General features: G+C 40.1%; 1 protein-coding gene across 3 annotated transcripts in view; it reads right to left on the minus strand.

Annotated features, from left to right (window-relative positions):
* Positions 1 to 16800, minus strand: part of opcml (opioid binding protein/cell adhesion molecule-like) — a 169792-nt gene that overhangs the window by 121821 nt on the left and 31171 nt on the right. The window contains exon 1 of one of the 3 annotated variants that reach the window (XM_056444049.1): positions 6044 to 6134. The exons of the other annotated variants lie outside the window; for them this stretch is intronic. Within the exon in view, the coding sequence (XP_056300024.1) occupies positions 6044 to 6072 (29 nt within the window). The 5' untranslated portion in view covers positions 6073 to 6134. Of the gene's footprint in view, positions 1 to 6043; positions 6135 to 16800 lie in introns of those variants that run through there. 3 annotated transcript variants of the gene reach the window in all.

Here is a 16800-nt window from a genome sequence, read left to right on the forward strand (position 1 = left end):
TTGTGATTTTACCAGAGATCATGGTAGATCTAATACTTCAAAGCTTTTTATTAAATTAAGTGATATTTCATGATTGGTATCAACTTCATCTTTTCATTATATTTTAGAAATATTACAAATGATCAAACTGTGTCAAATCCTTTTTAAAGAAGGAAGACATTTAGCTGGTGATTTGTATGGAAGACTGATGACGGGAGACTAAAGATACATTTTCTATATGGAGATAAGCTATCTTTTATTTTCTTGACTCTGCATCAATAAGCGACATTTGTGTTTTGGTGTAACGAGGGGAAAAGGGAAGTAACAAGATATTTCAGACATACACATTCAGACACAACCACACACCAGGGGATCAGAGGCAGCCATCTAATAGCCCATCAAAAGCATAAGTACGGCTGCCACAGCATATGAATTCAAGCAGAGACGACGGACACCAGAAGACCACCGGTTCCAGGCCGAGACGTCCCGACGCCTCACAACATGACCTCCATTTTGCAGACAAATCAATCTATGAACGACAGGCTAATTGCCAGGAAACTCGCAGCGTGACCCATTAGGCTCCCCGTTCCACCCACGCACACACAGTGACATGACAAGCCAGCGAATGATGTAGAAGAGCTTGCACTTTGCAGAAATGAGATGAAATGAAAAGGACTTGTATTTTTAATTGCTGCTGCTACCAAATTGCACGCATATTATTTTCTGATTCACTTTTTTTCCGGCAAAATATTTTTCCGGCATGATTGAAGACTTCAGACAGACGAGTACGTTTTAAGTTTTCATATTAGTCATTTCTCTGAGCCTCGGTATCTGGAGCTGCACCGAGCTTTGTGTTTACAGTCTTAGTTGAAGACAGAAGAGGCTGTGTCCAAATGACTGGGTGAACAAACTGCAATGGACTGACTATAATGGTCTGGTGGGCAAGAGGGGTTCCATTAATGTCTGTACTCTCATAATACTGGAATGATATTGGTTGACCTAGTTTTAGTTGAGATGACTAGTAGCAGGGGAAGCATGAAATTCTCTGGTGTCAAGAGACTGTTCGCTAAATCCCACTAAAAGTTTGGTTTTGTCTCCGCTGTAAGTATAATTAAACTTAGATAAGACGCTTTTGCTGAAATTCATGTCGTTGTCCTGGTCCGTTCTGTGTGTGCGCTGAAACATTAGATTGTGTCCAATAAAATGATGTCGTGAATTTTGGCAATAATTTCGTCTATCTTTTTTTCAATATATGTTGACTTTTGAATTAAGGACTGACTTTCTGGAACTTAACTCATGTCAAGCAACCTAAAAGGTTAGGAATTATGTCCATATTTGACGCTCAGAAATCCATATGTAGTTTCTGCTCACATATCAAATCTGAACAACGAGCATAAACGCTAACCATACGTTTCATTGCCTTTCAAATGCTTTTCAAGAATTGGCCAGTAAGCTCACATGCTGTCATCTCTTATCTCATGTTGTGTTCTGTAAAGGAAGGTAACATCTTGACTGCTCGGTTTTACAGTGTAAAACAAATAAGCGCAAGTCAGCTTCAATGAGCGAGCTGGCTGTCTGAGCGCTCTTCTCCTTCCCCATCTCGTTATCTCGCCTCCTCTCCACACATACAGGCCTTTATCCTAAACTAGTAAATGCCACCCCCTCCGGCTGCAGCAAGACACTTTATAAACACTTGCTGAGAATCCATCAAACAACTCCTTGATCAAGGACAGCACATTGCAAACCGGGCCCTCCTGCTGTGGATGAGCAAAGTGAATCCACTCAGCGGGCAAAACAAGAGTATGGACATAGCAATCAATAAAGCCTTCCCTTTTTCAATTTAACCACACAGTTCCACAATGACCTGACTTCAAAAAACACTTAACATATGTGTGCTTTCTTATGAGGAGATATGACATTGGTTTCAAGGGTAGAATTAGTAAGGGGCTGATTGAATAAAGTAAATCCCACATGTTGCCTTGGCTTCCTGTAGATTTCCTCACTAGCTAACACGGTGAGCTCGGAGCTCAATAAACATGCTGTTATACATTATATAGTTCAAACATGATATCATGCATTTGAGTCTGTAAGTAGTACAGTGCTACAGAGCAGACCTGTAGATATTTGGGGTTCTGCCGTTAAAGCAAAATTTATGAAGATGCATGACGGAAGAGAACACACATGCTGAGATCTGAGAAAACTGAGATCCCATAATGTCCATGCTATTATTCTGAAAGAACTTCTGTTGTATAAAAAGTACAAATACATCTTTACCCAAATTAAAACCTCTTTAATGATGACAAAATGTATTGCAAAAATATGCCTTTCAAAATCTCGGATCAGCAGCAAAGAAAAAACCTGAAAAACATTTTTTTATTTGAACAATAAGTGGAAAAAAAAGTCCCACACAGTAAAATTGGCAGTGTCAATTTAACACTTAAAGATTACCTTTTAACACTCAGTGAACATATGGTCCCTTATCTTTAGAGTGTTAAAGTAACACAGAACATAGTGTTAACATTTCAGAGTTAATGCAACTCAGCTATGAGTTATTATTTCACTCCACACTACATTGAGAAGTGTTCAATTTGATTAACACCAGTCCGTGTGTCAAATATAAATAACACTTGCCGTGTTATTTCTACACTTCTCAGTGTAGAATAATAACACTCGCCGGAGTTGCATTAACTCTTAAATGTTATCACTATGTTCAGTGTCACTTTACCCTTCAATTCAGGGTTACGTGTCTTGCTCAAGGACACATCGACGAGGGAAGGCATTGAACCACCAACCCCCCTGATTGAAAGACGGACCTGCTAACCACTTAGCCACAGTGGCACTTTAACACTCTGTAGATAGGGACCATATGTTTACTGGCTGAGTGTTAATGTACTTTTTAATTTTACTGTGTATAGCTTTTGACTAGGTCACGTTAGCCATCTGCAATTCGGTATTTCAAGACACAAAAACAGCTTGGGTATAAGTTGAACAAAGTATAGAGTTTTTCTAGAATGTTGTCTCTGCTGAAATATCAACATTTGTTATAAAAAAGTGATTTAGAGAAATTCTTTCTAGAATTAAAACGCGTGTGATAAAACTCAATTTAAAAAGAGAAGGAGGGAGGGCGGAGCTTTCCAGAGTAACAGTGAACGTTGTCATCAACACTGGGCGTTTTACTCTTGCTCTAGTTGTAATGACTCTGACATAGTCAATTCACTTTAACATTGTATATTTTACATAAACATGTTTAAATCTGAATATGTACACCAACACTGGGGACTTTTTACTCTTGCTATTGTTGTAATAACTCTGAAAGAGTCAATAAACTTTAACACTGAAAATTTAACACTTGGGAATTTACTTTGCATCTGCAGTGGGAAATGACTGAACTTGATCCGTTTTGTCAGACACAAACAGACATGCCGCTCCCTTTGCAAACGTGCTCAGAAAGTTGCAGTCGGTCTGCAATGTGACGAATCCGCCACATGTCAGAGCTTTTCTGTAGCTGGCTGCTGCAGAAGTGAGATATGTGGTGTTCAACAAACACCTTAATTATTAACAGAGCCTGAGCAACTTATGAACAGTTGCATGAACTCTTCAAAGGCAGGACACAGTTTTCTCCTGAAAATGCATGTATTTGTCCGCATCCCATGTATTGATATGAGATTATAGATCATTTAATAATTTCCAATCTGCTTATTTTCTTGAAATATTCCATATATTTTAGGAAAATTCAGTGTCTATAACAGTTTGTTTGTTTCGTCCACATCATGACGACTTAAAGTCCTTTTCATGCGGTCTACGCGATTCGACTGTGATGTCTTTGTGATGCTTTCATGTGCAATCCGTGACAGAAGATGTGAGGCCAGGCAGCTGTCGTTCTTTTGCTGGCGCAGGTTGCTTGAAGCCGGCTCGGTGTCGGCCTCCAAAGGGCAAAACAGTGAGTGAACCAAATGACATTAAGGCAGGCTGTGAAACACTGATGACTGAACGTTGACCTTTAAAATGTGATGCAATGCAATGAGTCAACCACAGCGTGAATCGTGAAGATCGGTATCACAGATGCTTCCCCAGCATGAAGTATTTATCATCTAGCACATGTTGAAACTGAACTGAGGACTGAAACGCGAGCTTTGTTCTAAATAACATCAATGTGCCGAACAAAGTTATAAAAAACAATATTGGTGTTTTATGGAGAGTAAGTCATGTCTTGTTCAGAAAAAAACTTGAATCTATATTCAATGACTTATCCTATCACACAGTAATAATCAAGCACATAGAAATCCAGCCTCTAGTCCGTCTTTTTCATCAGGAAATATTGAGTTGGAATGCTCTGCCCTGTCACTTCAAACTCTCGAGTTATGAAACATATTTGGACATCTATTGGCTTCAGATTGGTCTTTTTTTGGTTTAAAACACAGTGCTCCTCTGACCAGATGGTGTACTCATAAGGGCCGACACCGGACACTTCTCACTCTCAATCGTCGCCATGTTGGCCACGATGTATTGGTCAGTTGTATTTTACTCAAACGCATGCTGAGATCCATAAATCAAATCAATCATTTGGTAGACAGTGCTCTCATAAAGGCTCTCCAGCACTTACTGGTATATTTACTTGTTTTTACAAAAGCTCAGGGTTGATTGATTATTATCAGAGGGGTTTCGGTTCAGCCGCTCTTTGTGGGTGGAGTCGTGGCAGACTTTTACGAATGAATCGTGAGTTTTTTTAAGAAGGGAGGCAAGACTTCTTTAGTCCCGACTTGTTTATCGCAAAGCTAAAAAAGGTTCTCTGGCTCTGCGTATTACTAACGAGAACAGACATCTTCTTTCACGTTCATAATGTGAAATTCAAACTATAAGAATGAATAACTAGAAACCACCCTCCACCTTCTCTTCCCTCCTGTCTCTCAAACACACACATTCACACACACAACAAGAGACGCAGAAAAATTCTTTGAAATAAGTCAAATAAAAAATTAAAATTGAAGTAAAATTATGTTTCAATCAATATTTGTTGTGTTTCAGCCTTTCGAACACAATATTTTCACTGCCGTCAAGAAATGGTCTGCAGTCCTGCACGGTACTATGAAACATCTACGATACCGTGTATGAAAGCATTAGAAATATGTGTCATTGTGTTTTTATTTTTTTTTCCTCCCAATGTCTATTTATCTCAATTATTTATCGTTGGGATATTGCTTTTTTATATATATATATATATATATATATATATAAATAAAACAGTGTATGTATTTTTAGAGCTGTGGCAATATGAAGCTGTCTTTAATTTTAATGTTTGGTGGATTCCCTTTACAAACCCTAAGGTTTCTTTTGAATGTTCTTATGTTATTGAATATGTCTTCCCCTTTGTATTATTTAATCATGTGAACAAATAAAGAACTAAGAAGACTTTAGCAGCTGTCATATGCAAGATGGAATTCATTTCACATTTGGTTTGGAGCAAATGTTTTCATATCATTGTGGCTGATTTCAGAAAGAATCTGAAAAACATTAAATTGTTTGACTTGAAAAGTCCCATCATCCACCGTTCTTGTTTATAAAACGCGACATTTGGCACGTTTGATGGTGACAACTTGAAACTCCACGGCCATCAACCAAGGCTAAAATGCTCAGTGCTGCTGTTTTGGGGAAAAATGTTGTGAAAAGATATGCACAATGGAGGAGGCATTCATAATGATTTTTTTTGTGAGTGCCTGTGTGCATTTCATGTCTATGCACAGACGCACACACACAAACATGCAACTCAGTAAAAGCCTTTTTCTCCGTCTGGCTATTGGAGGAAAACTGGCAGATTATCTCCACAGTGAATGCGAACACATTGGCAAATAATTTTTTCCAAAGCAGAACGACTTTGTAATTGTCAGCAGTATGGAGCCAAAAACATAATCAACTTTTGAATACACACTGGCATGGGCTAGCTCCCCCGGTACACATGGTTTCCTCCCCACAGAATGGACGTAAACATGTGCACACAGAAATCGTCTAAACCGCAAGTATGAACACACACACACACACACGCACACACACATGCACACACACTTACCTCCAATGACTGTACCTGCAAAAGTGCATTCAGGAGGATATCGGGCAGCCTGACTCTGCAAACCAGCATCCGCTTGGCTTTTAATTACAAGCTAGGCTATAATAGAGGGATGGAGTAACTATTTCCTGTTCCCCGTGGGCAATCTGGGAGGCTACAAATTGAAGATGATTCGTACGCGTGGCCTAGATTCTGCCTGCAGTCAAATTCCCCCACTGCCATGTGTAACAGCTTATCATTGTGCAATAACAATGTCAGAGAAAATAGCACACCTGACACTCCTCTCCACCACCACAACCACAGATTTGTGTCGTCTCTGAGCTAAGCCAAACACCTTGATCAGTGGGGTGTGATTTAAAATTCCGTATTGGAAAGAAAATGTTACTCACAGTCTAGAATTCTACACTTGCATGTACAACGGTGGCTTGGTAAAAGGATATGCTTAACCCGCCTTTCAACGGCGTAATAAGAACTCTGGAGCAAACGTTCACTTCTCAGAAAAAGACTATTCAGCTCTGCTGTGGGATTTTGGGAGCGGCTCCTCCTCTGGGCTCAGTTAAGTTTTGGATTAGGGGGCTGCTGCTGACTTCACCATGTGCGAGGCTCAGTCTGTGGAGCATCTGGATGGAGATTGTCGGCCGCGTTTATTTATATACCAATTCCCTTCTGTTGAGAAAGGGGAAAAAAGTAAAAAAATAATTTCTAACGCTGCATGTACATTGTTGTCTTTTGAGTGATGTACAGTTTACCATATTCTGACAATTTCCTTGCATGACACGCGCACAGAAACACTCTAGTAGTATTCCTTCCGTAACTTAAGTACATAGACTTTCTATATAAAGTGAACAACGGTTTTGAAGCCTTGAGATTGCATTTTGGCCGTTGCCATCTTGGTTTCTGGTCGTCAGAAGTGAGGGTGGAGAAACGTACACTGGACACCAAAATGACCAACATGTTACAGTTAACTTTCATGAACTCATAACACACTGTGAAAGGGTTAAAGTTTGAAGACAAAAACTAAACAAATCCTAGACCAGACAACACTGTCGCGACCTGTCAATCACAATGTAGCCCCGCCCTAAAGCATTCTCTTCTTTACTACAATGTACAAAATGAACATTATGTTGTATTGAACACAACTTGAAACTATAGAGATTGAGAATATTAACTCATGTTTACAATGTTTACTGAGGGAATAAATCAAGAGGCGAGTAGAGTCATGTTCTCGTAGACTTATATGCAACCAGAGCATTCGCTCTCTAGTGGTCAGTAGAGAGAATGCAAAGTTAAAGCACTTTTCAGAACAGATGTTGTCGCTTGGTTAGGTATCATAAATCATCCACACGTCTCCACCATAAAAGCTTCTTACTGCACAAAGCATTAGCCCACTTTTGGTCTCAGACGCAGTGTCAAGGCAGAATGAAACATCTCTTAGCCACATAGACTTGTAAGCTGTCAACACATTCAAAGCGAAACAACATCAAGGAGGAGTGACGGAGGAGCGAGAAACCGCAAAATCTGGCGAGGCGGTGAAGCCAAGAAGGGCCATCATCCCCCCTCGCCTGTCTGACCTGCCAGTCTGCCTCCGCAGCCTCGCTGACCTCTGGCCAATTAAGGAGCCATCTATCCTCGGAGGATACTGTACGTTAGCTCCCGGCCCGGCTCTTCCAATCACGCAGGTACGATTGAGACCGAAAACGCTGTTTATTCCGTCGCTGAGTGGACGTCATGCCCGCTGTTTTATTTAAGATGTCAAGCATCACAGCCTCGAAGCGGGCCCAGCTGGCTCCCCGTGAGCCCTCCACAGTAAGATTGATGAGGGGAAGCCTGGCAGGGTGAGGGCAACACAGGCGAGCCTTTGTGTCCTTCTGTACGTACACATCGTTTCCTCTCATTCCAACCCGGAGGATCGGCAGCAGCAGATTAAACGACAGAATGAATTTCCATCAGAGCGTGCACATTTGTTCAAGTGAATTTGTGTAACCATTCAATGAAACCTGGAATTAATTATGCACGCTTGCATTCCATCGCTGTAATGCCTTACTGATAGTGTAGGCGAAAACGTAATTGATATCTCCGTGCATTGAAATTATACTTTGTCATATTGTCAGATAGCAAGGATGTTATGTTTTCTATTGCGACTTTGAATATAGCGTGAATTCAATTGGCTACGTAAAGGGCAGCAGAATGAAACAAAAAAAGCGAAGCAGATTAATTTATTTCTCGCATCAGCGCAGGAACATACACACGCTCATCAGAACCTTTATCTCCAAACTTTCATTTCCAAGTTGTTGCAGTTTTATGCTCATAATCAGAAGAGGTTATAAATAATTCAACAGCCTGTCTACTACACCTGGCGTGTGTCGGACAGGTTTTTCAGTTGTTTCATGCGCGTCTGACAGAACAGATCGCTTTAGCATTTTAATCAATACAGATGTCTACATGGGCTGTGCAACACTTCAAGATGTCTTCTAGGGTGTGACTGCATCTCAGTGTCTTTTCATGCTTTGAATCCTCTGAGTCACAAACGTCACAAAATCAATAGTTTATTTGGCTGTGGGTGCTGTCTCAAAAGTAGTGTAGTGTTGTGTATATCCTCTGAAAACTATGGATGTCTTTGTCTTTGGTTTACCATGAGTTCTTCACGACTTCAGTTGCATTTAATGTGGTGTTATTATGGTATGGATTGCCTCTGAGGGGGGCAACTGGTGTTACCATGCTGTTGTACTTGGCAGCTCAAGTTACTACAGAAAGGAGGGAACAGAGTTCAGTTGACAGCAATCTTCAAACACACCGCTAAATGCCACTAAATCCGACACAATCCAAACTTTGTTTTCCATCCTATTTGACAAGCCAGCAGTTGAGTGCTTATGGTTCATTACACCATTCTGCTGAATCAAGCCTCATCTGTGGCACCAGGCAAGTGCTATTAAGACACATTGATGTATTGTCTTCGTGCGGAACACCAGTGAGCTCAGAATCAGAAACACTGTTTTACAATAACAAGATATTCCCCTTGGAGTAATTAGCAGATTCCCTGGACTTTGGGAAGTGATCTGTTTTCCAAATTAAGAAATCAAGACTGAGTGTCAGCAGACCGTTAATTGAGTTGAAAACAATATTAAAAGAGTTAGCTGACAGATGGGGGACGAAAAATGGTCCCCGGCATGTTGTATTGTTCTGACAAGCAATAAAAAGCTTCAGAACAAGATCATAAGAGTTGATATTGAACTGAGGCTTCGTGAACTCTATTGTAATGAAGATTCAGACAAAAATGAATACTTTCATCATGGAGCAATGGTAACAAAAAAGAAATCTTAATCTTGAAGACATCTAATGCTGACACTGAAGATAAGGGCAGATAGTACATCAACATCCATTTTGTTATCTATAAGTTAATTTATGAAATGTTTCGTGCTTTATTGTCGCGAGCTGTTCTAAACCATCAATGTCGGGGCAGATCTGTGTTGTGTTTTCTGGTTGTTTGGAATAAAGCATCGTATGGATGTGAATGAATGTTGGTGGTGGGGGAGGGGCCGTAGGCGCTGATTGGCAGCCACGCTTCCGTCAGTCTGCCCCAGGGCAGCTGTGGCTACTGATGTAGCTTACCACCACCGGTATGACTGTGTGTATGACTACTGGACTCTGTAAAGCGACTTCGGGTACTTAGCTATTTAAGACTGAGGATTATTATTATTATATCATAAAGAGAAAAATGGCATCATCAGCATGAGCAGTGACAGCCACCATAACTGAACATGAAGACCCACTATAGAGATGTTATTAACTGAAGATCAACTGGGGAAATGAAGCAAAAGCAATAAAAATACAGAAATAAATCCTGTTTTAATTGGTGTTTTAGATGCTGGAAGAAAAAAATTGTTTCCATAATAATCATAAGTATCCCCTTTGAATAGAAAATAATGGCAACATATCTAAGTGCACATAAAGTCAACATTCATCACCGCAACAGATGATGTTATGTAGGTGGCACATATATTACTCAGTCAGATGGGTGAGAAGCACACATGGTGAGACACAGAGGTGGTCAGCATATTATGAAACACTCGTTCTGATGAATGTTCTGTACATTTCCACACAGGATCGAGGTAGGAAAACATTGATTGACTAACTAGTTACGCGACTTAGCCTACAATACTAACAACTCACATGGCAAACAACTTACGTGACTCCCAATACCAATGAGTCACGTGACTTGAAGCAACTCATTTGACACACAATACCAAGGAGTCACGTGATCAGCGACTCACGCGAGTAACGAAGCTAACTATGCAAAGTGTTTGACTCAGAACTGACCGAACAAAAGAATGAACATTGACGACCCATCCACTGCCCCTCCGACCAAGTCGAAGTGGACCTTTGAGCGCCATTAACTATGTTGACATTGTGGCAACCCGGGGGACTTGGAGGTGAGATTCAGTATAAAATCAGGAGACTCAGAGACGTAGCGCAAAATAAAGTGTCTTTTAATAAAACGTATAGGAGAAGGGGGGAATGGGCATCTAACGGCAACAAAGGATTCTTCCCGGTCGGGGTCTTTGTCTTTGGTCTCACACCTGGTGTGAGACGGTTCCGATCTCCTGTATAAGCAGAGGAGAGAGGTGAGAGGGTCCAGTTACCGCCGGTCTGTTGCGGCTCCTCTCCTGAGGTTCCAACGTTCCTTCTTCTCTCCTGTTCAGGCTGCTCTCCCCTGATGCATTCCAGTGGAGGGTAGATATAGTCTCTGTCTCTCATCAGCTGATGGGCTGCAGGTGTGACCACTCCCATGTGCCAATTGGCTGTAGCACCTGCACTGGGAAGTACGCCCCGTGGATCACTTCCCCCAACCTGAGCTTTGGGATCCGCCTCCTGGGCCTTGTCTGCTCTGCTTTTCCCCCTGGTCTGCCACAACATAGAGACACTAAAGTGAGCCTCAGTGCGTCGGCATCAAGACACCGAGGTAGTCCTAACCGAGTCGGACTGAGAACAGGTTGTCTTTGCTGGACTGTCTCATTTGACTTTGTGTAAAATAGAATGGGTTTTGCTCACATCCTGACACCAGGTCTAGCACATGAATTCCTTATTTACTTTTTGATTCATCGTGAGAGGCTCAACTAATTATATTGTCTTCCAGTGGTCAATTCATAACTGCTAAATATAGCCTATGTCACATAATGGAGCTGAGACTTGATTGTGTGTGTTTTTCTCTCCTGCTCACGCTAACCTGACAGCATCTTAGTTATTTTAGTTGGCCTCTACATCGCTACAGCCTACGTATTCCTTCGGGGCCACTCGTAGGTAAGAAATAATCGCCCTCTCCTTCCATTAAGCTGCCGAGAAAATACATCTTTCCCTGCCCTCTATGCCACTACAGCAGGAGGCTTAGGAACCAGTAAAAGTCTTTGATACCGGTGGAAGATGTGGGGGATATACTGTACTTGAGTGCTCATGGAGATGTGATGAACGCTGGCTTGCTAAGAAAGAGAAGTTATGTAATGCAGAAAGCTGGAGAGTAAATTAGAACTGGCTAAAGTGTCATTGTGGAAAAAAAATGTTTTTCCAGTTCAAGGTGCGTTGCCTTAAGGCTGTGTGCCAGCACTGATATTTTGACCTTGCATTCAATACTGCGTCATCTCGTCTTCCAAAATACATTCATCTTTGATGCCTCCACATGCTACAGACGCATCACTGTGTATCTCTAGTCATTCTCACTTTGTTGCCAGACCTGCTTCAGCCAAATTGGCCGCATCCTCTGGGATTCCTCTAATGAGGAGATTTCTAACTGAAAGCTGACTGCTTCCCAGTAAATGGCTTCTTAAATTATTCTGGAGCTTGTTAATCCAGAGGATCTACTGTGTGCTCTCAGAGCTCTTCATTCCCCACCAAGTGGCATGTATGCTAAACATTTCTGCCCAAGGAAAAACAATCTTTGAGTAAACCTTTCGTTGGTTTCCGACGTCATAAATACATAAAAATATACCATTCAAAAAGATACGCTGCAACAGTAACTAAAACGACACATAGAGAAAGTGGTATATGACATGTCCAAGCATGTCAGATCACTCTCTCATGAAAAAAAGGAACATTATTCAATATTTTACTTACTTATATAAAAGACCCCTCAGGGCATCTGACCGAGGACTCATTTCTGAGCTCTTGTCTATAACATCCAACCTAAAGATCTCAACTACAACATAAAAACACATTTGTTTTATAATGGTTCATAAGTCATCTTAGCTGGGCAGTGCATGAAGTACAATAGATTAGGTTACTCGGTTTTTAATTACACATCAAGTGCATTACTGTTTAGCCACTGAAACTCATTCATTCTTTATTAATCTAATATTGGTGTAATAAAAAAACATAATCTTTATTATGTAGCACTGTCATGGAATCTTGAGAACATGATACAAGCAAGAGATTGGTCATTGACACATTTCAGAGGCTGTTCGGGGGCAGCTGTAGCTCAGTGGGGTGAGGGGGTCGTCCTGCAACCCCAAGGTTGTCGGTTCGATCCCCGCTCTCCCCATTAGTTGCAAGTCGAAGTGTCCTTGAGCAAGGCACTGAACCCCCAGTTGCTTCCCAGGTGCATCACTGCAGCCCACTGCTCCTTAATAACTAAGGATGGGTTAAATGCAGAGAACACATTTTGTTGCATGTGTCCCTGTACTCTGTGCAATGACAATAGATTGAATCCAATCCCAATCCAATCAGGAGAAAGCACACAAGCAGTATGTAATATAAGTCACATGATGTATCATCAGGCATCATTTCAAAACATTTAGCAGAGAAAGATTATAGGTTTAAAATCAGTTATCTTATTGACTCATTTGAAGAACATTAGTCATTGCATTAAGTCAAACTAGGGGTATGCCATATGGAAAAACAATATCAAAGCAATCGTATCACTTGTCTTATTCATGTTGACTGGTTTGCAAGTTACTAAACAGTTCAGTCAAATGTATTTCTGTATTTAAAAATAAAGCTGAACAGGGTAACAAAACACCACACCAAATTCTGTTCTAGAATGTAACATTTTGTTTGAAGTTTCTATAAATATTCATGAGTTATTTTCTCAAATACACATGAAGCGCTTTTCACATCACACCACACAACAATTATTAAAAAGTGTATTTCCCACTGACAGATGTTTCTGACAATAATATTTTTTCTTTTCCATTTAAAAAAATGTCTGTATCTCCAACTCTAACTTATATTTAGCTTAACTTGGAACTGTTGTGAGTTCTATTCTTTTCTATTCTTTTAGACCATCTTTATCTGGAATCCTTCGTGCCCATTCTTCCTTATCAGGCCTCGAATCTAATAACCAAACATTCGATGCTCATGGGTAAGCACACAATAATGTAACATTTTGACTGTAGAAGTACGATTATTCTCTTGGCAATGAGACAAATCACAAACAATCCTGTCAATGTTTCCTTATGACAAATGGCTGTTTCCATAGAGATGGCATATGATAAGCAATAGCCTTTTGAAATCAATCATATATGTCAGAACCCTATTCAACTCTGCTGAAAACCACATGTACTGATAAATTATGCAAACTGCCTTAGAATTTAATGTTGTGAATAGAAAATGTGTTAAACTAGCAAGTGCACAGAATTGACTTTAATAGCATGAACCCACACCGCAGTGGGTCAAAGTAGCATAATCACCATTACATGTGGTATATTGGACCGTTGAATCCCAATTAATTAAAAGGCTATGAGCCATCTGCCACCTTCTGAAGGCTGTACAAAGAGATTGATGATGTTTATCATGTTTCTCTAAAATTCCATAGGTGGCTTCAGAGCCAACTCATAACTGGCCTGTAAATCGATATCTGTACGACAGACAAGGCGAAACTGATGGAGGCATGATTTCAGTCCAAATGGGTGGTGTGTTGTTCTCTGTGAAATCAGAATCAGAATCAGAATCAGAAACAGGTTTATTGCCAAAGAATGTTCATATTAAAACACAAACAAACGAGGAGGTGGATGAAAGATGACAGCATAACATGAGGATCTTAGACATGACTTGCAGGTAATCAACAGACAAAGTTCTCAGTCCACAAGAAACAACCACAGGTGTCTGTGTTGTTCCAGTGTTGTCATTCTGACGGTTTAATGCCAAAGTCTGAGTGAGCCTTAGGGGGTGATATGTTGTGTGTGTGTGTGTGTACTTTTGGAATGGTCTGTAAATTGAAGCATCTGCTACCAAGCACACCCATTCCAAGTGTGGAAATGGGTTTCAAACAAACCAATAAGTTATCTGAAAATGAACATGCAACTGCAGGAACTTTCAAAATAAATAAGGATGAATCCACATGTTGTTTGCAGACTCGGCAGCATAATCCTAGTCACGGGAGGTAATCAAAATATGTATATTATGAGAAACGATTTTGGGGATACTTCAACAAGGTAAAAAATCAGCACAAACTTTCACTGCATGCACATTGACTCTTCTTGATTGCTTTCATCCTGAATAAACTTAGACTCATGCTAATCACTTACAGAACGGTTCTCCCATCATCAGCACACCATTTATCCATATTAAATCTGCACCATATCATGCAGATAAAGACCTTTAATTGTACTTGCGCTGTATAATTGTTGATTACTTTACTGTGTTGCTTCGATAAGAACCAGGCTCACCCTCCCAAAATATATATATATACTATAAATCTTGACCTTACCCATTGCTTTTATCTGTCTTATTTATCAAATCTTTATCGATCTTTATCTCCCTTATCCTTTCCTCTTAGAAGCTAAAACTAATGGACTAATTAATTACATGTTCTCAGCAGCTGCTACAAGAAGTATATTCTATTAGAAGCTGACTACAGACAGAGGACAAACCAAAGCAGTCAAGCCTGCTCTTGCCTCGTCGCCAATGCTATCTTCAAACATCTGAGCCGAAGCTTTGATTGAAAATTGTTTTGTACAAATAGCAAATTGTTTTTAATTAAAAGATTGGATGATGCCAAACAGAAATCAATTTGGTATTGCCAGTATGTGTACATGGAAAACAACCTTCAACCTCACCTGAAAAGGGAGATTAAGAACACTGCGTTCCAACCTTATTCCAAGTTAACGTTTTGTTGGTAAGAAATCAAGAGGTGACTTGTCTACATGTGTGTTACTTGTTGTAGGCAGCTAGAACAAGTAACACAAACATCATTTGGATTATTCATGTGAACATTCAGTACATCTGTATTAGTTGGAATGATCTAATGTTTTGCTCTTTGATTTAGGCTAACACGTTTTGTTTCCTGCATCTTTTAATGGAGAAATGAGAGTAAATCAATGAATATAAATCGTTGTGGAATAGTGTTCAAGCTCTATTCAGTCAAATCGCTCTTGAGCATGGGACATTATAATGATATTATGAAGTGTTCAGGTGTAATCTTGTCGAATTAATTTTCAACAGCAATGGAAAATAGATCGCAACTGTGGGTCAGTGGTTAACAGATCCGCCTTTTAATCAGAGGATCGGCGGGTCGATCCCCTCCCACGACCCGCCCATGTCGATGTGTCAAGACACTTGACCCTGAATTGCTCCCCGTAGCTGTGTCTATTTAATGTAATGTATATATTACTGAGGGAATCTTGACCTGTATAACTTCCTAACACTAGCTTTCAGTTCATTGTTATTTTCTCTTTTGTGTATTTGCAAATGCACCTTTATGATGCAAAAGTTGTTATTATCCGAGTCCTCGATTAATCAATGGAATATTGAGTAGAGAAGCCGACTATCTGCCATCTGCAGCTTCAATATGTTGTTGAGTACATGAGTTAATGGATCGCATTCCATCTCAGTCTGCTCCACTGTCAGATATCCAGACCAATCAAAAGATATCCAGAAACTGGCCCTCCTCAAAAGGATGAAATAGATCCATTAGATACAGAGATTATGTATAAAGCATCAGAATGTTCCTCCTCTCAAAGTAAGCCCTTGAAGCGGCTACTCCAACACTTGTTGAGAGCAAATATCTCCTTGCACTCCTTACCCAGACCATGCACAGTGGTTAGGATTATGCATTACTCTCTTGGGACTTCTGAAGCCTCATGCTTTAAACAATCTATTTATCCATTTTCAATCTGCAAAGAGCAGTCTGAAGTGAACTACATCTTCAAAGAATGTCAATATAAGGTTTTTTTCGAGGGCAAATTTATTTTTATTTATTTATTTTCATGATCTGTTGTTTTAAGAAATATGATTACTCGTCATCCAATGGACCCTGTAGATCAAAATGCCTCTATGGCCAGGAAAAACGATTTTTTTTTAAAAATGTATGCTGAGCAGCATGTTCAGACATTAGTCCTGTGTCTGAAAATATAACAACGTAATTATCTCTACCTGTAGTCCTCAGATGTAACATTCCAGTAGTTGTGCTGGAGTAGTGTGATGCTGTTTCTGCACTGATCCAAAGTAACACAACTCATTTCACTTAAAGGGCTATTTAGGTAGTCAACAAACTACAATAGAGAACCTGACCCTTAAACTTGGGAAACAATATTAATTCTAATAATGTTCTGGAGGTTTTAATTGCAGGGGTCAAATTGACCCCACGGGTAAAAGGTGTTAGCATATTTGAAGGTAACAGGAGGGTTAAGACAGGCATATTCAATTCAATTCAATTCAGTTTATTTGTATAGCCCAATTTCACAAATTACAAATTTGTCTCGGAGTGCTTTACAATCTGTACACATAGACATCCCTGTCCCAAAACCTCACATCGGATCAGGAAAAACTCCTAA

The sequence above is a fragment of the Pseudoliparis swirei genome, chromosome 3, assembly GCF_029220125.1.
Source record: "Pseudoliparis swirei isolate HS2019 ecotype Mariana Trench chromosome 3, NWPU_hadal_v1, whole genome shotgun sequence".
In the NCBI taxonomy this organism is placed as follows: domain Eukaryota; kingdom Metazoa; phylum Chordata; class Actinopteri; order Perciformes; family Liparidae; genus Pseudoliparis; species Pseudoliparis swirei.